Source organism: Rousettus aegyptiacus, unplaced genomic scaffold (assembly GCF_014176215.1).
Source record: "Rousettus aegyptiacus isolate mRouAeg1 unplaced genomic scaffold, mRouAeg1.p scaffold_m13_p_15, whole genome shotgun sequence".
NCBI classification, from domain to species: Eukaryota; Metazoa; Chordata; class Mammalia; order Chiroptera; family Pteropodidae; genus Rousettus; species Rousettus aegyptiacus.
Genome location: NW_023416290.1, coordinates 56,191,270 through 56,218,673, shown reverse-complemented (window position 1 = coordinate 56,218,673; position 27,404 = coordinate 56,191,270). Strand labels below are relative to the sequence as shown.

Here is a 27,404-nt window from a genome sequence, read left to right as displayed (position 1 = left end):
GGGGCAACTCTGAGCCGCTCGGTCGCACAGGGACACACGGAAGTCCACTCGCACACGCATGAGCGTGCACATGCACACGTACAGGACACAAACATCCCGCGCGCACACGCCGAGGCCCCGGCCTTCCGGGCGAGGGAGGGGGCAGCAGAGTCGAACGGCCGCCGGGGCGCAGCGGGCCCTTCCCGCCGCGCCCCTACCAGGGTTTGCGCAACAGGCGGCGGCTCGGGCGGGCGCCGGCCGCGCGCTGCTGAGCAGAGCCAGGCGCGCAGGCGGGAGCGGGGGGAGTTGCGGGGAGGAGGGCGCGGGCGAGGGGTGTGTCCCCACAGCCAGCTGGGCCGGGGAAGGGAGGGCCGGGCGCAAGGCGCGGGGGCGGGGCCGCGGCCGCGGCGCCTATAAAGTCGCGCTCCTCGCGGACATAAACAAACCTCGCCTGGCTCCCAGCTGCGGCCCCGGAGCGCACGCCGATCCTCGCCGCGCTGCTCGGTTCCTGCCTGGCGCCTCCAGCCCCGCCCCGGCTCCTTTCGCCTTTCTCTCTGTACCTTAGGTAAGGCCCACGCCCTCTTCTTGCCGAGCAGGGGGCGTTGCTCACCGCCCCCTGGGTGCCGCCGCAGCTCCCGGACCGCGCTTTGTGGCACCCCGGATCGGCAAGCGCGCGGCGACACCGTGGCGCGAGCGCGAGGCGGGCTTTGGGGCGTGGGACGCCGCCGGAGGAGGGGGTTTCGATTAGAGAAGAGAAGAAAAAGAAGGCAGGTCCCGGTCATCATTCCCAGAGCTCGGGAAGCGAGCCCCTGGCGGGCCGCGGGGCGTGGAGAGCCGGCCGCGAACACCTGGACGGCGCTGCCCGACACCCTCCCGGATCAGAGCTGCGGGCGGGCGGGCCGGGGAGCGCGCTGGGAGCCGCGGCAGCAGGGCCGGGGAGGGCGTGCGCTGCGCCTGTCGCTGGAGTGGGGTGTTGGGGAAGGAGGGGTTGCGCGCGCGCGTGTAGAATGGATGTGGGGAGAAGCTGGAGACGAGGCTGGAGGGGGGCGTGGGTGTGTCTGCTAACCGAACCCGACCGGAAAGGATACGCGTCCGAGGGGCCGGGGCTGATGGAGCCTGGACGCCGGGGTGGGGCGTGTGTGTGTGAGTGAGCGAGTGTTGGGGGAGGGTCCGAGGTGTGTCACAGCGCGTACGGCACGCTCGCGAGCGAGTGTCTGCAAGCGCTGCTGGCTCGGGTGCGCCCCCCGAGGTGGCCCCTGGTTGGCGCTGTGGCGGCGCGGGAGAAGCGGCCCGGCGCAGAGGGGTCGTGCGGGCGTCTGGTGGCCCTCGCTGGCTGGGGCTCGGAGTGGCGTCATTGTCACCCCCGCCCACCCGCCCCCGCTTTCCTCCTCTCCCCGGCCTCCCGGGCCCGCCTCTCCCGCTCTCCAGGGGAGAACAGCTGGGGTTGCTCGGCCGTGGCCGCGGAGGTGGACATGGACTTCCCCCGGAGGTCCGCCGCGGTCTCTGATTCAGCCTTGGGCAGGGCGCTTGCAATGTGGCAGGTTCAGGGGAAAGGCGCTGTCACCCCGCTGCTGTCAAATTAGGGGCTGAAGCTGGGATTTAGTGGGTCGTTTTCCTGCCGCCCCTCCCCTCAAACTCCCTCACTCTCGGGTACGTGGCCGCTGTTGTTAGACGTCCCTGGGAGTCAGGGGCAGCACCCATCTGCGGCTTGGACAGGGCGGGTGCCCGGCAGCGGGTGGGGGAAGGATGTCTGGGGGAGGAAAGCCCCGCTGCCTCGTGCCCACGACCAACTCTTCAGACACCCTGAGACTTCCGTTTGTTTGGTTCCTGTAAGTTACCGGGGAAGATGGAAGAGTCCAAGAGAATTCAGCCGGTGGCCCGGCCGGAGGGCTGTAGTCTCCTCCTACAGTCCACCAGCCACACCTGTGCTTCTCCTAAGCCAACTTAAAGGAACAAAATATCTAAGTACAAACCTCGTTCTTGCCGTGAAAACCCAGATTCAAGGCAAACCTTCCCCCACCCAGCCTCCTCCTGTATAGAAATTCTGAGTCTTTACTGAGTTTCCCAAAGGTGAATTGAAATGAGCAAGGTACAGAGAGAGGATGCCCCAGCACCTGCCCTCAGGGGGTTCACCAAGTGGGGTGGGGTGCAGGGGAAGGAGCAGATCACAGTCCTGTGTGCTAAGTACTGGGGTGGCCCCCGATGGGGATCAAGGGAGGGGGAAGGAGTGGCCAGGACGCAATGGGAAATCTATGAAGGGACATTGCCCTGGTAAAGGTGTGAAACGTGGGATGTCCCCTGACAGGTGATTTCTCAGTTTTGTGACACTTGGTCTCTTGCTGGAGGATGGGCTCCAGGAGGCTGAGGAGGAAAGAAGGTTTCGCTGGCCTCGCCCTGTAAGCTGGCCTTGGCCTGGCTCCTGAGGGGAGTTCACACACAGGCACTGAATGAATTTCATGCCCCCCTCCCCGGTAATCCTTCGGGCAGTCTCTGGTGAGAGCACTGGATTCGGCTTTCCAGGGAGATCTTTGAGTATTTTTTGGGGTCTCCCCTCCTGAGAGGGAGTCCTCCTAGGACAGCCCACAAAGCCCAGATTGCTGACCGTTGGTTTGAGCATTTGGAATGGAATGAAAAATTCGCACGAGTTCCTGGTCCCATTTCTTCCTATTTTACAGATGGAAACTGAGGCCCAGGGGTAGGGACCGACTTGCCAAGGCCCGAGCAGGAACCTGGCTCCCCAGACCCTTTTCCTGGGGTCTCCTGGTGGGTCTGGTGAGAAAACTTTCCGGACAGAATGTGGGTGATTTTTAATTCATTTACTTATTTTTAGTGCAAATCGGGGGTTCTTAAGCCCTTAGGAGAAGCAGTCTCATAAGGAAGGGCTGCAACCCCACCGAGTGGTGTTCGGTTGGATTCGAGCTGCCCTCTCCAGGTCGGACTGAGGATCTGAACAGTGCTGGGCCCCCCAGGGTGCTCCGAAACCATAGGTCCCCACCCCACAGAGTGGGTGGGGAAGAAAGAGCCCATTGTGTTTTTCTGAAGGCTCGAAGCTGTGCTATAACCATAGGACCCAGCTCTAGAGAATCCCATCCAAGCCATGACTCAAGTTCCCTGGCCTCAGAAAGCAAGCCAGGGTGATGACTCAGCATCCAAGATTCTGGCAGGGAGGGGCCGGGGAGGGAGGGACGGCTCTCCAGATCAGCCGTGTACCCCTCACCCATTTCGTCCTTGCAAGAGCTCTGCCTGGGCTGCATTCCCTCTTTTAAACGGACGAGGGAACCGAGGCCAGGGGAGTTTCAGGGACTTGCCGGTAGCCGCATGGCTTTGACCCCAGAGAGTAGGACTTCGACGCCTTTGTTCTCTTCCATAACAACTTATCGGGGTGACTGGGGAGCTGCTAGAATAAGTGAGGACAGCTTCTCAGGAGCTCAGTGGCTCAGTTTCCTCTCGTCTCATCAGGATGTGTAACGCGGAGTTAATCCCTGTTAGACCTGAGGACAGTGCTCCTCACGCAGGCGCATCACGAGCTGCTCGTTGTTAATAATTTTCACAGATGGCATTCTCAGGGCATCTCCGTGGCAGTTGGTGTCAGGGACCTTTCTCTTAAGCTTACCTAGGCCGGCGAAAGTGCCTGCAAATGCTGGCCTCATGTTTTGTTTCCTGAGGTTCTTCCAGAAACGCTGAGCTCATGCAGAGTACATCCACACGTCATGGGGATCTTGCCTGGAATGCCGATTTCCAGGCCTGGTCTCCCGATGCTCTGATTCCGTGGGTCTGGGATGGGCCCAGAATCTGCATCATTTCAGAGGTTCCTGGGCTGGGTTGGGGGCAGGGAGCAACGAAGGCAGCCAGAGCTGAAGGATGGGACAGGAAAAAGGAAAGGAGAGGTGACATGTCCCTTGTCTTCCGGGCCCCTCCTGTGAAACCCGGGTCTGGCAGCTGGGTGCCCGGGCGGTAGCTGATACCTGGCTAAAGTGCCTGCGATTTCAGTGCATCGCCTCATTTGGTTGACGTGGGAGACTTTTTTCCACTTCTCAGGTGAGGAAACTGAGGCTTGGGCAGGTGTCTTGCTTATCCGGCCTCAGGTGAGTGGCGTTGGGCCCCAGGTGAGCCGCCCTGGCCCTTTCCCTGCGGCCTTGCCCTCCCGGGCTGCCTAGGCCCTTCCAGGCTCGTCTTTGGAGCATGGGCTCGGTTTCCTGGATTCGTCTCGGGCTGCCCTTCCTGCTTCCTGGTCTCCCTCTGGTTCCTGGGCCTGCCATCTGTCTGTCTCTTCTCTTTACGTTTGAAGATAAGGACAGGCTCGGTGGCAGTCTGTGCCGCAGGACCGGAGGTTAATTCGCTGAACACTTACTTGGCATCCTGCTGGGCCAGCTTAAGCATGTCTGAGGAGGATGTGCAGAGGTCGGGGGCGGGGCGGGGGGCGGCGGGGACACATGACTCTGGATGTTCTTGAAACCCAGTGCTCCCAGGCACCCCGCGAGAGCAGACCTGGTCCTCTTGGGGGAAATCCTGGGCTGTCTGATTTGGCACTACAGAAGGGAACAGGTTAGAGAATCCAAGTCCACAAATAGGGCCAGTCTTTAACTCTCCCACCTAATGTCTACTGCAGACCCGCCGGCCCCCTGCCCTGCCAGGGCTCCTTCTGCGGGCTTTTTCCATCCTGCAGGGGCAGGAGACGAGGCCCTTGGCAGGCAGAATGCCCTGTCTGGGGCTTCGTCTCTCACACCCCCCGCCTTAAACCCCTGGACACCTCCGTACTTGTGCCAATTTTACCCCCATGTGCAGCTTGGCTTAAAGAGGTGGGTGGGGACCAGGGCTCCATCGGGTTTCTCCGTCTTGACCCCCGGCTGCACCCCCTCGGCTTAGCGAGGGTTCTGGGCAGCCCTCTCTGAATGCGGTACGGGAGGCATGCTGAAGATGTAGGTAATTCTAAGGACCCTCCCCGCCGGGAGCCGTCGCTTCCCCTCCCCTGTCCTTTTTAATCATGTACTTCCCTCCTTTCCCCAGAAAGTTGTCCCTCTGTGTTCCCATGTCACCTTCCTTGGGTCGTAGGCTGGAGGGCCTGGCGCTTAGTAAGCCCTCAGTTACTGCGGGTCCGAAGGAAACCTCCACTTATGAAGGGCGTGACTTGGGCCGTCCCGTGTGGGAAAGATGGGAGGCCACCCAGAGAGAAGCGGCGAGACCGTTTCGGGGGCGTGATCCCTACAGCGTGGCATCCGTCCCATCTCAGGGACAAAGGGTTTTGTGGGAAGAATCTTTTCCCACTTCCTGTGCTAACACTGGCTCTGTTTGTTGCACTCAACGAATGATCTCCCAGACCGTCCAGTGTGGCTCGTGCTTGTCCTGCGGAGTCACAGAAAAATCCTGTCACCTGACCAGCGTCCCCCCTTCGGGCTTCTGGTTCTTCTGCTTGTCCCCTCAGAAGGTCATCTGCTCTCTGCCAGACAAATTGCCGAGCTGCCGGACCTCCCTGGAGAACCTACCAGAAGGTCCCAGTGGTGTTGCAGAGAAGTGGGTGGGCTGCCTGCTGGTGTGTCCCCAACCTTGTCCCCGAGCCTCTTGCCGGCTCTGGGCTCTGTTGAACACGGAGAAGTTTCATTTTGGCTCCAGCCTTGCTTGTTCCCAGGGAGGGAGGGAAAGCTGCTGGCCTCTGCCTTCTCTCCAGCAAGTCCCGTTTTGCTCTTTCAGCATCAGAGGATTCTCTGAACGCTGCTGCGTTTCAGGCTCCGTACAAAAAGCACTGGGGCCTCCGAGGAGTTCCTCGTCTGGTTTTGTCTCTTTCTTGAAGGTCTAGATTGTTGACTAGGTTGATCTCTATCTATCTATCTATCTATCTATCTATCTATCTATCTATCTATTTATCTATCTATCTATCATCAAGAATTAAGGCTGCCAACTTCCTCACCCTCCCAGAGCCTCGATTTGCAAAAGGTCCCCAAAACATCAAGAAAACCCATGAACTGCCCCGTTAGCTTGACATTAAAATCTCGTAGGCAAAGAAAGGACAAAAGGACGTACCCACAGCAAGGCAGGGTATCCGAGGTGTACCCCCAAACTGCTTTCCTCGAGGTCAGTGCGGACATGGGGCTGTTCTCTGGAACCTTCCAGGGCTCGCCGTGCTCGGGAGGGCGCTGGGGCAGATGGCGGCGGCACACGCCGATCCCCTCCCCGCCCCCGTTTTCCATTCCGTCCCATAAAGAAGCCAGCGTGCCGGAAAGGACACCACTTTCACGTGGCTTTGAAGCCGGGCGAGCTGCGGAGGGGACAAAATCTGGGCCAGCCGCTGGCCATCGCGATCGATGCAAGCTCGTCAGCATTCCCTCCGAGCCTCCCTCTTCCTCTGGTTCTCCGAAGGGCTCCAGGAGGCCGGGCACGCCCGCCCTGCCCCTCCATACTTGCACCCACATCCAGAGAGCCAATTTCCCACCTTTGCCTCCGCCAAAGGAGTCCGGACCTCGAGGAATCATGTGGGCCTTTGCTCTTGAGCCTTGGGTTGCCCACCTGTAAACGGACGATAGCGCCCACGTGGACAGATGAATACGTGGACCGATGCAGCGAATGCGCAAAGCGTTGACCTCGCCGTGTCCGGGAGGCACTTGGGGGTGAGCGGAGACGGACTTCCAGGTCCGCCGAGCCAGGCGGAGCTGAGCGGGGCAGCGCCTGGCGGGGCCCTGCGCGCACGGCCCTCTGCCCCCAGGTTCTTGGGGACCATGTGATGTCCATGGAACACAGGCCGCATGTTTTGCAGATGGACGCGGAGGCCAGAGAGGGGATGGAGAACTTGGTCAAAGTCCTGTGGCAAGAGAGAGACGGGGTTCCCACGCCGAGCCCTGAGCCAGGGTCCCTGCTTCTGAGAACTGCAGGCTGCATGTGTCCCCCCAAACCTCCGGCGACGGGTGTTATTAAACTCTCATGGGGCTTGGGATGGCCTGAGATGCCTCTGCCCACTCACTGCCCTCCCGGTCCTTGGGGCCCCAATCTTCCCTTCCCCTGACGAATCCCAGCAATGAACTTCCTGCTAATTGCTCACCGTCTCCGGAGTCTGTTGAGCCAGAAAGGTATGCACCCAGCCCCGCTGGGCCTCCGTTATTCAGTGACCGGTGTGGCGATTGGAGAGGACACCTGCGTGCCATTTGCTCAGCACCCTCCGCGTGACCCCCTTCTTGCTGGGCCACTCTGGGGCTCTGTGTCCAGCACGGGCCGTGTCCTCATACATGTCCCCGGGTCTCTGAGGCAACCAGGAGAGGAAAGGGGCCTTATCGATGAAGCGCCTGTTTGCCGGAGTCTGCGCGCTGTGGTCTAGTCCCACCGCCGCTCGCCAGGAGCAGGAATTATTACGCCTGTTTCACAGATGAGTGGACTGGAGCTAAGAGATTCGAGCGCAGATTTAACAAATGGCGACAGCCAGGTCTGACCCCGAAGCCCTCCCCCAGCTCCTGGCGACCTTTCTCTCCCCTGACACTGATTTTTTCTGAGTTCCTGTTGGGAAAGGTGGGCGGGAAAGGAAGAAGTGGCGAGAGGAACCAGCCTGGCAGCTGGTGTTGTGACTCGGAGCCCAGCTTTTGGCCCTGAGCGGTGTTTTTGCGGGAGTCCTGTGCTGACCTAATTCTCTGTCTGGAGGGGCTTCCGTCTGCGCTTCTTGGGGACGCAGCTGGCAGGTACCGCGCCGTCCGCCGTCCTGCATGGGGGAGTGGGAGGGCTGGGAGTCGGACACGTGGACTCGCACCCACTGTGCCCTGTGTGGCCGTGCCCTGCCACTCTGTCTGCCAAACGATGGCTTTGGCCCTTTTCTGTCCGACATTCTGCCCGGGGACTTTCCAGAGAGGGGCCGGGACTGGCGTCCAGCGCTCGGCCTGGAGCCCAGACAGAACTCGCTGAGCCAAGTGGGGCTTCAGGTCGGCTGGGGGTGGGGAGACCCCTTGGGTGTGTGGGCTTCGAGTGGCACCCCGCAGCAATGGAGGCGGGGCGACAGCCAGAGCACCCCAAAGCACATCACCTCTCAACTGCCCCGCCTGGTGAAGGAGATCTCAGTCCCCTATAAAGCAGCGTCTCCTGCTGGAGCTAGCGCATTAAATGAGCCTCGAGGTCTTGGGGTTGTGAAGTTGAGCCCCGTAGAGGAGAGTTGGAAGGAGAGCATGGTGAAGAAGTAAGTGTGAGCATCAGACGCCTCTCCATCTCGGCCATACCGCCACAGGACAGTCACTCAAACCCGTGTGGCTTCAGCCTTCTCCTTGGTAAACCAGAGGGTGTGCGGTGGTGTCTGTGTGTGAGTGTGTGTGCATGTGCATGTACACTAGCTTAAATAAGAGTTGCACCTGGCAGGTATCCTCTGGGTTCGTCCAGGACCTGCCCTAGATCAGCTCTTCCTAGCCACGGGCAATTTTGCCCCCAGGGGACATTTGGCAAAGTCCAGAGACATTTTTCGTTCTCAAAGCTTGAGATTGCCGCTGGTGTCTGGTGGTCTGAAGCTGGGGGACTGCTCCTCCCCCCGACAATGTAATGCCAGCCTCCACCACAAAGAGCAGCCGGGGGCTTGTGCCCTGGAGAGGCAGTAGTGGTGGAGTCCTTTTCTGTGCTGAAGGGGGATATGTGGGGTGCGGCGGAGGCCGACGGTTGTTCGTGATCACAGCATCGGGGACCAAGGTGACTCGGCCAGACCAGGCGCAGCTATGGCGTGTGGGCTTGAGGCTGGCCGCAGAGGCTTGTTTTCACTCTCGTGGGTTAGCGATTATTTAGGGGTGAATTTAAATGCAAGCATTGCTGTTAAGCTGCATAAAACCTGTTCACCTACCTACTCAGCAAGCGCCTTGTCGCCCGATTTTGCACCTAGTATAATGCTAGGAGTTACAGGTGAGGCAGGGAGACAGGTAGGGTACCTGTCCTGGGAGCCTGCTGTGGGGGGAGGGGAGCGGGTGAAGAAGGCCTGCTGCGGACGGTGGGGGACCCCACCCTCACCGTGGTGAAAGGTGGAGCTCTCTTGCTCTCAGCGTGAAGGGTGGCATTGCCTGGGCTTCTGGAAAGTTCCCTGGGCTGCGGAGGCGAGGTGTCTCTCGGGTCAGGGTCTCGGGACCACGAACATGCTGAATTAGCGAGGCCGACAGACCTCGGCTTTTCATGCCTCCTGCCTCCGAGCTGGCCGCCGCCCAGGAATGCTCAAAACATAAAACCGACTTTGTTTTCAGAATGTTCTGGAGCCTCGACTCCAAAGGCCGCATAAAGGCATTCTTGTGGGGCTGGTTATCTGCTGGCGAAAGTCGTGCTGGGGCCCAGGCCAGCTCATCCCAGGGGATCCGCCTGCGGAATGCCATGTGCTGCCACCAGGGTGGGTGGGGGTGGCCGGGGCTCTGTCCCTGTTGACCCCTGAGAGGTGTTTCACAAAGAGGATTCTCATGGGTTCTGGAAGCTTTTATCTTCGGAGGCTTGAACTCTCTCTGGCCGGCAGGTCCGTGGGGCCTCGGGCGGCTCAGGGCCTGGGGTTTCTATTCTGGCATGGAGCAAGGGAAGGACCTCACGCGGGCTGCTTTTCACCAAGGGCCCGGATTCAGGATTCGGAAGGCCTGGGTCTGTGAGCCGCGTGGCGCCTGGACCCCTCTGCCGCCGCTCCTCCCGCCAGCCCTCCGCCTGCAGACTCGGCCCCCTCTCTGCTTTCTCCGTGCGTCACCCCGTGCTGGTGGGCACCTCGCGCTTCTGGTTTGACCTTCTTTCTGTAAGAATAAATGTTTATACTTCGACTCCCAGATTAGGCTCCCAGAAGTGTGCTGAGGACATGTCGCCGCCCAAGCCTTGCTCCCCAGGGAGCCCGTTATGGCAGCATTCCATAGCCCAGGCTGTTACCTCCTGGTCCATCTGCTCCCGCCTGAGTCAGAACAAGGCGGGGGGCCTCCTCCGACGAAGCCCCCTCCACTCTCCACCCGCCCCAGCTCTCCCGCCCCCTGCTTTCACTATCGAGGGCTTGTTCCCTTGTAGGTCCTTTTTTATTTGAAAATCCTGCTGCGCATTCAGCCCTGTCAGACCCTGGGCTTGAGGTTTCCCTTGCCCCCACCCTATGTCCCCTGCTCCCCCGGCAAGTAGCAGAGAGCCCTGCCCAGAGGTGGACTTGGGGCGTGTGTGTGGCCACCCTCTGTTGGGGCTACTTGGAGGATGAACGAAGCTCGTGCCGTGCCTGTCCAGGGCGGGCCTCCCGTGACCTTCTGTCTTCTTCAGGGTGTCACCCTGGGGCTGCCTGGCTTTGGGATCAGTGGTGCGGGTCCCCTGCGAAAATGTCTCAACGAATGTCCCGGGTGGTGGGTGGGCCTGGGCAGGGGCGAGGACCTGGTTCTGAGTGTTGATCCCTCCTTTCATGAGAATGGTAATCTGTAGTTGCTTCTGAAGCCTCAGTTTCCAGTCCCAGGAAGTCCATGGCCCCAGCCCCCAGGGGCCAGGCTGGGATGGGCCAGGGTGTCCCAGGAAGTCTGTTGCTCCAGCCCTTGGGGGCTGGGATGGGCCAGCTGGGTCCCAGGGGCCTTAGGACCTGTAATACAGGTGCATGAGGTAAGACCCGCTGGGCACCGGGAAGGCCCAGTCTCTGGCCTCGGGTTTGCTTCCCTCGGGAAATAGCTCCCAGCAGGAAGTGCTAACCTCCTGGCCTTTGTCCTCTCATAGGCAGGTGACGGCACGGACATGTCTCGGGAGCTGCAGGACGTGGACCTCGCCGAGGTGAAGCCTTTGGTGGAGAAAGGGGAGGTGAGTGGAGATGCTCCTGGCTGTCGCCATCACACGCCGCTCACACATGGGCACACGTGTGTGCACACACTCACATGCGCACCCACTGCTTCCTTGTTTCGGCAGGTCCTCTTGTCCAGGAATGCAAAGGGACAAGAGGTTTCTGTTCACGTCCCAGCCTGGCCACCGAGTGCCATGGCGCGGTGGGCTGGGCCCCTGGCCCACCTCTCTGTGCTTTTCTGCCCACGGTTCACTTATCCCGCTGCGTAAAGTAAGGGCGTTTCTCTAAGCACCCCCTACTTCTGACATCCTGTGATGCTAGAGCATGCAACAGGAAGTCCATTGCCCACAGGCTCTGCCTACCCCGTAGCTCAGAGGTCAAGGTCCTATCCGTACTCTGGGACCGGACTGCCTGGGTTCAGATCCTGGCTGTGACACTCGGCAGCTTCGTGTCCACCGCTGGCAAATCCCTTCGACCTCTTCAGGCTCCAGTTCCCCACTTTTAAAGAAAGGAGACTAGGACTTGCGTCGTCAGGCCAGGGCGAGGACGGGCTGGGTTAATTCAGATGGAGCAAGTTGGAACCGGGTCTGGCATGGAGGAGGTGAGCAGTGCACGCGAGCTCGTGTTGCTACAATTGTCTGTTTTTCACTCAAACCTTTCACGTCAACCAGACCTCCCTGTTGGAAACAGCAGCCCGCGTCCTAAGGCCTGAGCTGGCGTGGTCCATCCTGGACCGGTTGTCCTGCTGATGGGTGGAAGAAGCCTGCACGTTCGCACAGTTAGCATCGTATTGTTAAGTTGTGTCCATATCCCAATCTTCACCGAGCTGCAAAACTGCCTCCTAAAAAGATGGCGCACCTTTTTGAAAATGTAAAACTCAGGCTCAAATGTGAAGTCACTCTAAAGTCAACTAAATGCTTTCAAAAATAGTAATGGACAAGTACGCATCCCGCCCTGCAGGCCTGTCTCTGGGCCAGCCGTATTTCATGGGTTGCCTCGTGCCAGCCGAGAGGGTGGCACTGTGTTTACGGAAGAGGAAGATGAATCTCGGGGAGGTTAATTTGTCTTTGGTCATACAGTTACAGTGCATGGGGCCTGGAGTCCAAGCCAGGCCCGCTGCCCTTGATGGATGGAAGGTTCATTTCATTTCCTTATGACTCTGTGTGGCTGCTCTGTTTTAGGTCCTTTGTCTCATAGATCTTTCATTTCCAATATGTGAGGTAACTATCAATATTCCCATGTTACAGATACAGGAACTGATGGTCTCTGACAGGAGAATTGCCCGGATGGGTGGCACCACTAGGATTAGCAGCCCAGGGGAGCTGTGGAATGCTTGTCACCATTCTACACTTGGGGGCTGCAAAGAATAAATACCTTCAGCTGTTGCACTACTTGGCTTTACAGTTAAACCGTGACAGAGCTTGTTCTTGCCATGTTCCAATAAAACTTTATTTACAAAAACAGGTGGCAGACTGCAGTTAACCGACCCATGCCGTTCACTATGCATGCTCCAAATCTAGGCAGCTCTGGTGCGAGATGGCATGTGGGCTGGAAACTCAGAATTGTAGGGTCGAGGGAAATGCCTACAGATCTCTGCTCTCTGCTTCCATCCGTGAGAGACTGAATTTTAATCCAGATGATGGGCAGCCATGGAAGAAATTTAAGGACAGTAGCATGGTCAGCCTTGAGATTTAAAAGCGTAGCACTGACCGGGAGACCAGTGAATAGGCAAGTACAGTCCGGTTATCTCTCAAGCTTGTGGTCAGCTTAAACCTTCAGATCTTTTTTTTTTCACCAAGGCTATAGTCAAAAATGAATCTGGCTAATGTGTCTACTTTCCTGCTGGACTATTTGAGGTGAAAAGGAAAGTTTGCTTTGTAAGGAATTAGGGAAGATCCACAGAGGAGGGAGATACAGACTCGGGGCGTGGAGAAGCCTGTGTGTGTTACAAAATCAGTTCTCTGCCCAAGGAAACTTGATGAAACTGACCATCTTTCTTGTCTCTCCACAGACCATCACTGGCCTCCTGCAGGAGTTTGACGTTCAGGCAAGTAGAGGATATGGATTCCCTTTCCCCCTTCCCTACTCTGAGTTCTCTTTCTTTCTTCCTTCCATTGATCTGAAGTAGATCCTTGCCCAGACACTGGGGGTGAGGGGAGAGAAGGAAGCTAGTTTCCCACACTCAGATCCTTCTCCCAGAGAGAAGCTGGCTTGAGTTCTGGCCAAGGGAGCCCATCAGTCTCCGTAGGAGCAGGATGGAGACATGGCCCCCGTTGACCTTGCAGAGCTGGGCAGAGCTGTGGGGCGTGTGCAGGAGGAATGGGAAGACCCAGTGGGCTTGGGACCCTGGGATGGGAGGGGAACACACAAAGGCTTGATGTTCTTGGCTCTGCTTGGGAAAGTGAAACCTGCCTTCTCTGTGGCTTCCTGGCTCCATCCCTGCCCAGAGTTGGCTTCAGGGCAATTGGCGGGGCAGGGGAGGTGGGGCGGGGAAGGTACCTCTTGAGCTTTGTTCAAGAATAAACTTTCAGGAGAGCTGGCTGGCTTCTCTTGGCTGAAGAGTGGGTCAGAGCCTCAGAAACTGGAAATCCTGGACTCATTAATTACCCCAAAGTTTGTATGGGCCCCAGGCTGTGCTAGAACCTGGGGTTGGGGCAGGAAGCCTGAGCACGCTGGGTTCTTGTGGTCCCAGAGAGGTTGAGAGGAGCAAATACAGGCCGGATGCAGGCTGATGTGCTCACCTGAACCTGTACCTGCACATCGCACAGGTTTCTCTGGCTTCCCGCCCATTCTGAGCTCCGCACCCCTATCATCCATTCCATCACTTCCTCTGGGAGTAGGAGTGTCAGCAGGGTGGCCTTGGCTGATGCTGCAGCCTTGTGAGAGCCGGGAGCAGGGCCGTCTTGAGGGCTCAGCTCATCTGTGTGCCTAAAAACAGGAGAGGGGCCTGGGAGAGGTGGGCAGCTTTCTGGGGTCTCAGACTGAGCCTGGGAGGGGCTCTGAGCAGCCCAAGTGCGACGGGCCGTGATCCCTGTTGCCGGGAACTTAGATTCTGGAGTAAGAGCACAGCACGTTGAGCAGGGAGCAGAACCCCCGGGCATCACTCTGAGCACGTTCGTCTGATGCTGGAAACGGTCTCTAGACTCGTTTTACAGATGGGGAACTCCAAGCGCAGAGAGGTTAAGTAACTGGCCTGAGGTCACAGGGTGGGACAGAGGTAGGGCTGGAGTTTGAACTCAAGCAGAGTGCTTCCGGGGCACACGCTCGAAGCTGCTCTGACTTCCTAGGAGGGGGAGGCTAACAGACGGGACATTCCATCTACTGCAGGGGCTGAGAGATGGCAGCGTGGGCAGCGTGGTACAATGGGGCACAGTCTTAGGGTGAGGGGTCAGGAAAGGCTTCGGGAGGAAGTGACATTGAACTGAGACCTGAATGATAGATGGAGCCAGTCCGTGACCAGGAGAAGACTGGGGACCAGTCATTCCACGTAGGGGCAGCAGCACATGCCCAGAGCCCTCTGGCTTGGGTTCTGAGCCAGACAGGGGCGAAGTGAGTTCTTCCTGGAAGCTACTCGTAGGCTCCATCTTACCAATGGATCGCAGCGTTTGAGCTGGATCTGACTACTGAACGACACTTAGTCGAGGCTGGTTCCTAAAAGCTCTTTGTTTAGAACTATGTTATTTTGGGCCTGGCTCCTAGATGAGCTGCCTCGTGGTATTTACGATGATTTCCCCAGATTTCCAGCAGCCTCTAGCCTCGCGGGTGTGGGTCGCTGTAGGATTTCATTCAGAAGATAAAGTGTAATGTGGTGACTTACGTTCTCTGGGCCCTAATGGGTTACTGCTCTGGCCAGGGCCAGAGAGTGACAAGGCCTTGGTCAAGGGTGGCAGCAAGGCCTGCCAGCCCAGGGACAAAACGACAGTCCCCTACCTGCTGTGGATTTCAGTGTCTTTCGATGAGCCAGGCCGGGATCCAGGCTTTCCCCTGCTCTCTTGTGGGACTTGTATCATCATCCCTACTTTGAGGAAACCGAGGCTGTCCCATGGCCAGCAGCAGTGAGGGGACCCCACTGGACCCAACCGTGTTGGACACAACACAGTTCATACAACCCCGATGCCTCCCTACAGGGCTAATCCTGGAATGGCCCAGCTAAGCCTCGTGGACCAGATTTCAGTCCGCCTTTGCACTTTCTATCAAAAACCTCTGGTCAAGCAAATAATGTGCATGATACGTTGAAGGGGTAAATCAGGGGTCCCCAACCCGTTCGATACCAGGGGCCTGGTGCTCCCACGAGAATCTAATGCCTGAGGATCTGAGGCGGAGCTGAGGCGGCGATGCTGGCGCTGGGGAGCGGCCAATACAGGCCAAGCTCTGCTCGCTCGCCTGCCACTCACTTCCTGCTGTGCGGGCCAGTCCTAACAGGCCGCAGACTGGAAGCAGTCCGCCGCCCGGGGGTTGGGGACACCTGGCCTGATGCTTAACCCATTGAGGGCGAGCCGATGTGGCACTCCAGTCGACGCGCCTTAATAGAGAACCACCTCCATCTTCTCCTTTGGTGGTTGGTTCTTGCTGCCCACTGAAACGGGGCCCTGGCCGGCCAGCTCCCCGGATGTTGAGTGGAAGGAGTCAGAGCTGCCTCACCGTGTGTCCAGAAGTCGAGAAAGTATATATACAGTTTTGTTTTGTTTTGTTTTGTTTTGTTTCATGAATTAAAGTAGACACCGATGCCCGGGGCTCATCTGCGGAGCTGCCGCAGGGCTCTCCCGCTCCGCCTGTTGGGTGGCTTATCTCAGGAGACAGCTCAGCGGCCACCAGGACAGATGGCCTTGGGGCCTTATCCCTCCCTGGCTGACGTCGCCTTAGGGTGGGCAGTTTGTTTTGGCCTGGGTAATATTTTAGGGTGAATTGATTTATTCCTGGGCACGTGAGGTTCTGTTAGCTGGAGTCGGGACTCTGCCTTGCCCGCTGGGAGGCGTCCTTTGCCTGCAGAGCACGGGGCTGGGTGGGCTGCTGGCCAGAGGTGCTGTGGCTGTAGATCGAACACGGTTTTATCTGGCTTTGCAGAGAAGGTTCTAGTGTCAGGTTCTAGGCAGTCATATTTGCAAGTTCAATGAGTGGAGTAGATGGGAGTATTTAGGGTTCTAGCTTCTTTTCTTTGGCTAGAATTCTAGAGTCCAGGCATATCAGAGCTGGTAGGTACCACCAGCCCTACCTCTTCTGATCCAGGTCGGGGGGCTTTGCTGCACAAGGCCACTGTGGGGAGGGGGAGACAGGTGAATCTTTGCGTGCCCGCTCGCCGTGTTGGCAGGGGCTTCCTCGCTGAGGTGCGAGGTGGGGAGTGCTCCCTTTGACGGATCGGTTTGGAGGTATGAAGAAACTTGCCCTGAGGGATGCCGCCGAGGTCGTCTGACATTTCAGCCCACCTGACTCTTAAAATATGCCACAAACGCGGGAGCCCTAATAGAGCGCCGACAGTATACCGGAAGCCGGGCCGACGCCTTTTCCTGCCTCGTCTGATTTATTCCTCGGCGACGACCCCACGAGAGAGGGATTGTCGCTGTCCTCATTGCACGGTTGAAGGGCGAGGAGTTTTAAGACGTTTGCCCTGTGTCACTCAGTGATGAGATGGGTGACAACACGTGACTCGGCCTCCACGCCTGGAGCCAATGTCCGCCCATGAGTGACGGGGGCGGGGAGGGTGGCACGGTCGACCCCACTCTCCGTCATTCTTCCTACGGCCCCAAGTCGCCTCTCCTCTTGCGTTCGCTGGTCCTGATTCCTTCCGCCCGGATCTTTCGTTCCTCAGATGCTTTGATTTGATTTGGTTTCTATGGAATCCGTGTCTGCGTGCTCGCCAGGGCCGGCCTGGCCGCACGCTGATGTTACCCTTGGGGCCTCCGGTGGGGGGAGCGGAGGGGCCGGGGCAGGAGGGGCGCTGGGCAGGGTCTCCTGGAGCCTCGCTCCCGCTCTGCAGCTCCCAGGCTGGTGGAGCTGGGCCGGGTTGGTGGGGGTGAGGGGAGAGCCTCTGATCCCTGTTGGGTGGGGGCGGGGCTGATTTTTTTTCCTCTCTCTTGGAAGCAGATCGGCTCGCAGGGCACGTGGAAATTTCTTTCTTCCCACACAGTTGCTTCTTTTGCCTCTTGTTTTCTTGCCCCCCGACTGGAGGTGGGCACAGCCAGGAGGCTTGGAAAGCCTCCACCCACCGTTTCCCGTCGCCGCCCGCCCCCGGCGGCACTTCCTGGGGAAGCCACTGGGCCTTGGAGCCGCCCCGGTGACGGCCGGCCGCGCTGCTCGTCTGGCTCGGCGCAAAATGCGGCTTCACCTCCTCTGCTCTGCTCCGTGGGGTTTCTAGGAGTGCCCCCCTGGCGGGCGCCGGGGCTCCTCTGACCGCCTCCCCAGGCGTGTCCAGCCCAGGCCATCGGGCCGACCCGGCATCCTCGCCCGTCACCCGGTGTCACGCAGCAGGCGCCGTGGCCAGTAGCAAGTGCGGCTCGGCTCTGTCTTCGCCAGCCACATGGCCTTGGTCGGTTGCCCGTCCAGTTGCCTGACCTCCCAGGGGCTTAGCTTTCTAATCTGTGAAAACGGGGGGCGGGGGGAGGAGGGTAGCATCACTGTCCCCGAGGTGTCTCGAGCGTGAAACGAACGGCCTCAGGCTCCACACGCAGGCCCCGCCCACACCCCCCCACACCCCCCGCTTCCCCCTGTCCCCCCCCCCCCGCCCCCCACCCCGCTCTGTGGGCGGCTGTCCTCCCACTTTCTCGTTTCTCTAATCTGAGAAAGGTTTTGCTTCTCATCCTTCCTTCCGTGGAGAATTCCAGTGGTCAGAGTGGGTCCAGCCTCAAGCCCTGGTCCTGGCTGACGCCCTCTGCACGCAGCAGCTCGTTTCCTGACTCCAACTTCTTCTTTTTTCCGTGATGTGATAACCACGGCGAAGACCTGAGAGATGGCAGGCGTAGCCACAAGGCCAGCTCGACCTCTTTGAGACCACCGTCTTATCTTCCCGGCGTCCCCAGGCGGCTGCCGCAGCCCTGGGCTTTGCTGAGAATCAGGGCTCGGAGTCGGCAGACCTTAACTCGACCTGCAGGCGTGTGCTCGTGGATGCTGGCTCTGTAGTATTTGCTCAGTGAGGGGTTGGTCGTCCTTATACGCAAATACCGTCATGTTCCTTCCACGCATGCGCCTTCCTGGTTGTCTTTCATTTTTTTATGCGCTCCTTACCTGATGGGAAGGATAAGATCAAAGGCACAGGTAGGCCTACCTGTCTCCCGCTGTGGGCAGAGGAGAGGAATCAGGAAGATGGGGTATGGGGGTGGGGGGTATGTTGTTTCACAAAAGGATAGTGGTAGGTGAGACTCTGGTCTTTTCTCTTAAGCTTCTGTTCTCATGATTTGCCTCTTAATAAACGCTGTGTCCGATGAGCCCAAATCAGCTATCTTGGCCTCTGCGCTCTGGCTCTGCCTTGACCAAGGATTGTGACTGAGGCGGGGAGGGCCAGCCCAGCTCGCCTGCTGACTTAGGCCCATACGTGTGTCATCCTCTTAGAGTCCAAAGCCTCAGCGTCTCTCCAGGGCCTGCTGAGCAGGCGGATTGCGGGGGAAGGCGGCAGCAGCTGGCCTCAGAGCTCCCCTGGATCATCCCGCCAGTTGACTTAAGCCGTCGAGGCTGGCCTTGGTGGCTTCGCAGTCCTCGTCTCTGGGATCGGTGTCCATAACGACGGCCCTGGAAGGAAATGCCGCAATTTGCAAAACACGCCCAGGCCCTACCTTGGTTTTCATCTCGGGAGCCTCTCCATGACCAGATGGCTTTGTCGCTGACCTCATCTTACAGCTGAGGGAAGGCGTTCTCAGAGAAAGCTGGCGACTTGGACCAGGGCTCGTGGTGGGCGTGCCATTAAGACTGGTGCACTCAACGGTGTCCGAAACGAGCAATGTTCGCTGTCTGTGCTCACCTAGAAGGCCTCGTATAGCAGTTATGAGTGTCACCCAGTCCCGACTCCTTCCAGCCTCCTACTCTGTCATCTCGAGCATGTAGCCTTTGTCCTCATGCTCACGAGGTGGCTGCTGGATTACCGAGCATCTCTTCCATGTTCCAGGTCGTAAGCAGGTGGAAGGGTGAAAGGGAAAAATCAAAAGGTCACGTTTGACCCTTTAAAAAAATTCTCCTTGTAGCTCCTGCAAGTTCTGCTGGCCACTCACTGGCCAGAACTCAGTCTTCTGAGCGCCCTTGGCTACAAGGGGGATGGGGAAGGGGAGAGTTTTCGGAGGCACATTGCTGGGCATTCTGTCATAAAGAGGACGGCAAAGGTTTGGGAGGCCAACTAACACAGTCCTCCAGAAAGCTCCCGAGCCTCATAGATGAAATCTCTGGGGAATGCTCAGTGGGAGGCGCTGTTTTCACCGCCTGTGGGCTTACGAGCCGCCTAGACCGTGAGGACGGGTGCCGTTTACCACTTACTGGCTTACGGGTGGTGTAGACTGGGCGGATCTCGAAGTGCCTCCTGCGGGCCGGAGCCTGACAACGGCAGAGCCAGCATTTCCCTCTGGGAACTGGCTGTCGGGTAGGGCAGGCAGCTATGAAATGGATATTTGTCCTCGTGTAGGGGCTACAAAGACGAGGATGAAGGACCATGTGTTGCGTGAGCCGTGGGTGGCCAGAAGGGCCTCCCCGGGAAAGTGACGTGTGTGCTGAGGCCTTTCCCGGGCCCGACCCCCATTTCGGCAGCGCAGGGGCCAGCGCGCGTTGGTGGAGGAGCAGGTGCTCGTCCTCCGTAGTACGTGTCCGTGGGTCCCAGGACCCGCCCCGTGGGGTGCTGGTCCGTGGAGATGCTGGGAGATAAAACTCCATCTACGCTCACATCGGCGAGAGCTCTGGCTCACGGCGCCCCTTTCTGGAGAGCCACAGCGCACGTTCATAGTAAAGGTGTCCCTTCCTCACGTGACACCTGGCATGGAGTGGAAAACAGGTGTCCAAGCGGTGCCCAGGCTTTGGACTTGGGCGGGCTCTGGTTCAGGTCCTGCTGTGCCCTTCCCGCCATGTGACCTTGGCCCCGGTACTGACCCTCTCTTGGCCTCAGCCTCCCTCTCTGTGAGATGTGACGGTCATCAACCACTCTGCACACCTGCCGTGAGCAGGCAGCTGTGCCCAGCCCTGAGGACCTGACAGTAAACCGAGGCAGCCCCTGCCTTCTGGGACAGAAGTAGTCCTGGTTCCACAGCTGTATAATTTTAAGGCCTCCAAAGGGATGAGTCAACATCTGTTCCCCCATCCCACACCTAGGCTGCCAGGGACGTCCTTGATGCCGGCCAGGGCTAGGTGTCCCATACCTGCCGCCAAGGTGGTGCCCGGGCACCTCATTAAATCCCTCTGCCACCGTGCCGAGGACCCCTTTTCCAGCATGGGGGCACTACATGGGGGCACAAGCTTGTCCTCTGCTCAGGAGCCTGGGGTGAGGCCCCGGGGGCTCGCAGGGCTGGGGAGTGCGGATTTGAACCCTGATGTCCTAGCCAGTGGGGCACTGCCTGGCCTGGCGTATTTTTAGAGGGTGCCATGTGGGTCAGCTGGGAGATACTACAGAACGTGGCTCCCACAATGGGCCATTGTTCCTAGAGTAGCTTTGGGGCTAGGGCTGGGCCCAGCCGATGTGGTGGCCCCTGCTGGGGCTGGGCCGGGGCTCCAGGGTCTGGGTTTCCCCAGGGCTTTTACCGTGGGGCAGAGAGCCAAGCCCTGAGGGGAAGAAAGAGGGCCAGGGAGAAGGTGGGCTCTGCGATCAGGGGATTCATTTTTGCGGGGGTGGTCAGGCAGGTGGCCCGGGAGGACCCCGTGCTGGGGGGTGGGCCTGGGCACTCCTGGGGGGCTGGGGTTCCCTCCACGCTTTGCCCTGTTCACCCCACCGCCATCACCTGGTAAACACCCACTTCCCCGTGAGGTTCCGTCATGCGCCCATTTCAAAGACGCAGCACTAGCCCGGGGAGACGCACCTGGCTTCCGACTTTGACTCGCCTGCTCAGGGAGCTTCAGGGTGAGGTCTGGGACGCCTCTGCCTCACCCTGCGTGGGGCGGGGACAGGAGCCACCTCCCGTTAAAAACCCAGGTGCTGCGCCTGCCTGCTCTGCGGGTAGCGTCTGAGCATTGGGGTGTATTTCCTTCTTTTTGAGCTATATCCCTCGGACTGACCATCGCTGACCTCGAAGGATGGGGGGCAGACTCTGGTCCCCTCTCCCCGACTCACGCCCCTCTTTCCGTTGACCAAGCGTTCCTTCCCCTTCCCTCCCTGACCCTTGGAGAGAATTCTCCGGCCAGAGGTCTGCTGCCCAGGGCCCAGTGTCCTCATGACCACATGAGGAGGGTCTTCGGAGCTTCCTGAAGATGCAGCCCCCGACGCCCCCATGACAGGCCCCGCCGTCTGCTCTCTCTCCTCAGGAGCAGGACATCGAGACTTTGCATGGCTCCGTTCACGTCACGCTGTGCGGGACCCCCAAGGGCACCCGGCCTGTCATCCTCACGTACCATGACATCGGCATGAACCGTAAGTGCGAGGGGCCGTGGTCTCTGGGCGAGCCCGCTCCCACCGCGAGCCGGGGTGGAGGACAGCGAGGACGGGCCGCTGGAGTGGGGTCCAGCTGTTTCTTTCTTGCCGGGACTTTCTGGAGCTGTTCTGGGGGGGGAAGTCTTGCCACCGACTGGGAGAGTCTGGAATGCAGCACGCGGGGGCACGGAGTTGTCTGGAGCTGCTGGGAAACGCGGTGCTTTTCAGTTATTTTCACAAGTTGTGCAACCGTCATCACAATAGACTTGAGCACATTTTCATTTCTCTGAAAAGAAATCCTGTCCTCTTATCTATTACCCCGCAATGTCCCCCGCCCCCCCCCCCCCCCAGCACCTGGCAACCACCAGTCTACGTTCTGTCTCTGCAGATCTGCCTGTTCTGGACATTTCGTATAAGCGGAATTGCACACAATAGGTGGGATTTGGGGGCCGGTTTCTTTCGGGATGTTTGTAAGGTTTATCCACAGTGTAGCAGGTGACGGCACTCCGTTTTCTTTGGCCAGATAACGGCTCACTGTATGGGTACACGCACTTCGTTTACCCGTTCTTTCGTTCACGGGCATTTGGATCGCTTCCACTTTTCGGCTTTTCTGAATATGGCCGCTATGACTGTTTAGCCTTTGAATTCGTGAGATTATCAGGAAGCATTACCATATGTGGGTTCCCGCTTCTTCACAAGTGGTAATCGAATAAGATTGACTTGATATTCAAATGACTCAGAATAGAAGCGAATCGTTCGGTGCTGATCCAGAAGGCACCTGTAGGCCTTTCTGGTCCAACGATCTGTAAACTTGAGCATTTCGAGCTGGTTGCGTGCTTGATATTTGATTGACAGACTGCCTGATTTACATTTTTTCCCCCTACGGTTTAGTAATTCCTTGGTTTCTCTCTGGGGATGATGTCGATCACCGAAGAACATTTTTCTCCTTCCTCTCGAGTCTCTTTTATCTCACTTCTTCCTCTGTCTTTCCGCCCATATTTGCCACGCACCAGATCCCAAGCTGGGTTCTCTGACAGAGGTCACTTGATTTCTCTGGACTCTGACAGGAAATGGGGTTACCTATGCTGGTGCTGCACCCCATTTTAGAGAGGCATGTTGTCAGTTACAGTAAACTAACCGCTATTACAAAAGACCCAAGACCTCTGTGGCTTAACACAACGTAAATTTATTTTTCTCTCATGTAGCAACTCAGTGGGCGTCCCGTGGGACGCTGTCCATGTGGTGATTCAGGGACCCAGCCTCCTGCTGGCTGTAGCTCTGCCATCCCCTGGAGCCTCAGAGGCTTTGCTGGCTTTGCATCTGGCAGGTAGATGATGGGAGAGAGAGACCTAGAGGACTGAGTAGCAGGTGTTATGAGCAGTGGCGAGCATCACATGCTGTTGGCCAGAACTTGATCGCATCAGATGGATGCTTCTAAGTGCAGGGGAGGCTGGGAAATGTAGGCCAGCTGTGTGTATGGGAAGGAAAGGGAAATGGTTTGGTGACCAGTCGGCCATCTTTGCCCTCAACAATTAGAAGATTCATCCAAGGCCACACAGGAAGTGGGGTGTCCATGATGAAAGTCTCATGCGCCCTGGCCAGTATCCCCGATGTGAGGGCTTAGGAGACCCGGAGAGAAGAGAGAGTCCGTGGGGAAACCCTGCTTCACGCCAGGGCCATGACAGCCGTGACTGACTGCACAGAAGCAGGGTCCTCTTCCGGTGCCAACGGGAAGTTGAAGGTCATCCGCCAGCCCGTACGACAGAATTTATTGACTGTCTCCACGTCCTTACCCTCTCCCTTTTCCATGACTTATTCTTGCCTTTAACACCAAAGGAAGGTGGGGCGGGGGGAAGAAAAAAGATGAGCCTTCTTTCTTGCGAGTCCGTTCCCTTCTGCTAAACGGGAGCGAAACCCACAAAACGAAGACACCGTGCCACCGATCGACCCGATTCATTCTGTTTTTATGTCTTCCTCTCCTCTCTCCCTTAACCGATCTCCAGACAAAACCTGCTACAACCCCCTCTTTAACTCCGAGGACATGCAGGAGATCACCCAGCATTTTGCCGTCTGCCACGTGGACGCCCCTGGGCAGCAGGATGGCGCCGCGTCCTTCCCCATGGGGTGAGAGGGGGAGCCTCGCGCCCCAGGACAGGGGCAGGGCGGTCCTGAGGGGTGGAGACAGGTGGCCATTCGACTGGCTTTTATTTTTACTTTTTTATTGCTATAAAATATATTCTTCTGTGAAGCCAAGTCTTTGATCTAACCCTCGGCCTCAGCGATATTTAAAATCTTTATTTTGGGAGAGATCATAGCGACCTCATAGAGTTGTTGCAAGGGTTAAAAAAGCTTCTAACGCTCACCAAATGCTTGGGGTGGGACTGTTGACATGGGAAGCGGTTGGTAAAGGGTCACTTTACAAAGCGAAAGAGCGAGAAGTAGGGATGGAGGACATCCTCGCTCGGAGGAGCAGGCTCGTGTGCGCCGGGGGTGCTGGCAGGGGGTCTCAGCGGGAGCTCTGGGGCATGGGGCAGGTCCCCGCCTGGCCCCTCCCCTTCAAGCGTGTTTCCGTTGGCATTATTCATTTCTGCTGGCGTCCGGGCACTTGCTAACGGCCTCTGTGTGGCTTCTCCCAAGGTACATGTACCCCTCCATGGATCAGCTGGCCGAAATGCTGCCTGGAGTCCTTCACCAGTTTGGGTAAGAGTGAGCGGTCCGCTCCCCCACCAGCTGCAGAGGGGGGTCACTTCTAGCTTCCGCCTTTCTTTTTTTGGCCTTGACCTGGCCTGACCGTTGAAACGTAGGTTGGAATTGAAAGCTCAGGGAAGCGAGTTGCTTGTACCACTTGTGCACGCTGGTTTTCACAGTGGCCTCACTCCAATCTGCCGCTTGTAAGTTGGGCTCTTCTCCTCGAGGGATGACATCACTTGATGACAGACACCCCGCCCATGCTTTCCTGCCTCCACCTCTTTCATTGCTTTCTCTTTCCCATGGAACATTCTGGAACAGGGTTGCCTGAGCTCTCAACTTCTTCCCTCCAGGCTCTTAAATCTCCATGCTCACTTTCTTTTTGTCGGAGCCTTCCTATGACGGTGGCACCTCGGTTCTTGCCCGATGTGTTTCATTCCAAGTTTCAGGATCCAAAATAAAGCTTACAAGCGGGAAGGAGCAGTGCCCTAATGGGCCTTCCCATAAATGGCAGACAGGCTCTGGCTGTGGCCAGGAGAGAAGTGAGGGAAAAAGGAGACCAGTGTTTCCAAGGTCACGGCCACAAAGCGTGATGCATTTCAGGTCACGAGGGCATAGCACGGCCGTGTGTTCCCACTCTGTCTAGCTTTCCAGGGATGGCCAAGGCAGACGCGGGGGAGGGGCGGTTCCTGAGGGGCAGGGAGCCGGTCGGGGTGGGGGTTAGAGGGTCGTCAGGGCCCCCGAGCTCCTTCCCCCCGTGACGCGAGCTCTTGTTACTTCCGCTTCCAGGCTGAAAAGCGTTATCGGCATGGGGACGGGCGCCGGCGCCTACATCCTCACTCGGTTTGCTGTGAGTTCTTTGGCTTTTTTGTTGTTGTTGTTGTTGTTTTTAAATCGTGTTTTAAGTAAAATTAATTCTCGACAAAGGGAAAAACATTGGGAAAGCATCGAAAATCCCAAAAGGATGAAAGAAACGACCCATCGTTCCATTTCCCGAGGCGGAGACACACAGCACACATTGCAGTGTGTGGTCCGGAGTTACGTGCGTGTGGCCTGTGTGTCACGTGCGTACGGACACGCTTTTCTCTTTCCTTCACGTAAATGCCATCCTAGACACGTCATCGATTTTGCTCACTTAGTCGGCTGTGGACAGGGTCTCATGTCACCGAGGATTCCACGATGCTACTTTGTGAACTAGAATCGGATACGTGTGTTACCTTGGCAGTTGTCACTTCCGTTTTGTGGGCCCAAGTCAGGCACTGCTGGACGCTTTGTATCTGCGCCAAATGAGTGTTTAAAAACGCAGCAATGCTCACTTCATTCAGCCACGCATGTTCTGACTGCCTGTTATTTGCTGGACTTTGCTGGAGGTTAGAAACACTGAGGAATATGCAATGCTCTGGCTATTCAGGCTTTGACTAGGAGTCTGAATAAGTTCTCAATCGTATTATATATACGTTACATATATATTCTTCTAGAAATAATAGAATTCTTACTGATCACCAAAGAGCATTTATGTGTCTGTGATTATGAGGTCGATGGTCTGACAGACCCATTCGCAGCTGGGAGAGCTGAGGGGTATCAAGGGGAAGTGACCTGTCCAAGGCTGAGCATGTGTGCCTCTGTTTCTCCTACGGCTTCCTCTCTCTGACCCCTCAGAGACCCAGTCCAGCGTCCACTGAGCCGGAGCCTCCGTTTTGCACGGGGGGTGCTGAAGACTCGTGCGAGCAGCAGCCTGCTCTGGTGGCCCACACGGGCCCTTTCCTGGTCCTTCTCTCCATCTTTGGTTTGAGCGTTAAAGCTCACAGCATCTCACCTTGCTGGGCCGTCTCGCTTACCTCGTGTCTTGACTTGCAGCTGAACAACCCTGAGATGGTGGAGGGCCTGGTGCTCATCAACGTGAACCCCTGCGCAGAAGGCTGGATGGACTGGGCTGCCTCCAAGGTGGGTCCGGGGGCCCGGGCCGGGCAGGCGGGGGCCCAGCATGCAGGTGGCAGGTGCGCTGGTCTCTGCTTGGAGGAGCGGTGGAGCTAAGAGACCCCTCCCAGCCCCTCCCCCCACCACCCCTACTCCCCAACCCCCACCAAGAAGGCCGGCTTCCTCTGCTGTCCTTATAACAGTAAACGCGACCTCAGCCCTGTTCAGATTTCAGTAGGGCACTGCCGTCTGAGCCAGTGGTCCCAGGGGCACATGGACCCCCAGCTTTGACAAGCATAGCCTGGGTTAAGGAGTATTCACTGGGGACCTGCCGTCAGCTCGGCTTTGCTCTAGATACCGAGAATAAAAAGATCAAAAAGACAAATGCCTCTAATCTCAGGAACCCAAATACTATTAATGAAAAAGAAATGTGTCTTTGGGACGGATTCTGTGCCACTTAGTTTCACGGCAACAGTAACTAGCTGACAGGTAAGGAATGGCTGGTTCTCAGGTGTATTTCTGTTCCCTGCTGCGTGGCCTCATGGTGCCTCCAGGAAGTGGAGTTGGCATACCATTCGCAGAGGGGGAAACTGAGGCTCGCGGTGGTTAAGGGAGCCACCCGGGGCCACACAACACGAGGCCCAAGGAGAACTGGTTCTTCAGCCTCCCCTCTGTGCTGCGCCCCCTACCCCGCCCCGAGCCCTCATGCACACCCACCTTGACCCAGGCGAGGCAGGCTGGGAACAGGGGGGTGGGGCACATGCCTGCCCGGAGGACAGGGGGCCCCGTGCTATCTCAGGACGCTTTGCTCTGGCCGGTGGCCTAGAGTTCCTTGTTTGTCTTTTAAACATAATGATTTCTTTTTTTCATACGAGCCCCACTATTTGCCAAGGAGATGGGGGAGCCGGTCTAATCGAAATAAGACAGGGCCTTTCAAGCTGGGGTGATCCTGGCTTCTCATTTTGAAAATGTTTTCACCGAGTTTGGGGTGGCCGTTGGGGACAGAGCAGTTGAAGGGGCCGGGCCCCTCCCCCCGCATTCCGCCCATGGTCTGGCCGGCCAGCCTGGTCTGGCCAGCACTTCTTCCTGGAACATCCTGCCGGAGGTAGGAGCCCCTCCCCCGCTGCTGCGTGACACTCAGGAGCCGAGCACACTCCCTGTTTTTTATTTTATTTTCCAGCAAAGGAAGTGACATTCCGGTCAGCCAGTTTGGCTCCTTGGTAGCTGTTCTGAGCCAGGCGCAGAGGGCTGGGGACATTGTCCATCGGCTAAAGTGGAGCCTGAGGGATGTTTGCGGGGTTTCGCGCTGTGCACCATATCCTTCCTTTCCAACCCCAGCCCGGGGAGCTGCATCGAGGGCCTACTGGGTGTCGGGCACCGGGAGAGATCCTGTGACGTGTGTAGATGTGTCAAATAATTCTCATCCGGGCCTGTGACTTTAAGTCACAAGTCCCTGGCACCCCAGTTATGTGGAGGGGCCGCCTGATGCCCAGAGGCTCTGCAGCCTGCTCGGGGCCACACAGCTGGGGCGCGGCAGGCAAGGGTCAACTCCGGACCCCACCAGTCTCCGCCCGATGCTAAAGCTGGTCAGCA

At 57.9% G+C, this 27,404-nt stretch overlaps 1 protein-coding gene across 1 annotated transcript in view; it reads left to right on the top strand.

The window, feature by feature from the left end:
- Positions 1–406: 406 nt before the first annotated feature.
- NDRG1 (N-myc downstream regulated 1) overlaps positions 407–27,404 on the top strand; it is a 40,977-nt gene continuing 13,979 nt past the window's right edge. Inside the window, exons 1-8 of the mRNA XM_016145634.2 lie at positions 407–544; positions 10,621–10,701; positions 12,693–12,728; positions 21,101–21,206; positions 23,210–23,330; positions 23,844–23,906; positions 24,684–24,744; positions 25,752–25,838. Coding sequence (XP_016001120.1) covers positions 10,639–10,701; positions 12,693–12,728; positions 21,101–21,206; positions 23,210–23,330; positions 23,844–23,906; positions 24,684–24,744; positions 25,752–25,838 — 537 coding nt within the window. The 5' untranslated portion in view covers positions 407–544; positions 10,621–10,638. The remainder of the gene's footprint in view (positions 545–10,620; positions 10,702–12,692; positions 12,729–21,100; positions 21,207–23,209; positions 23,331–23,843; positions 23,907–24,683; positions 24,745–25,751; positions 25,839–27,404) is intronic.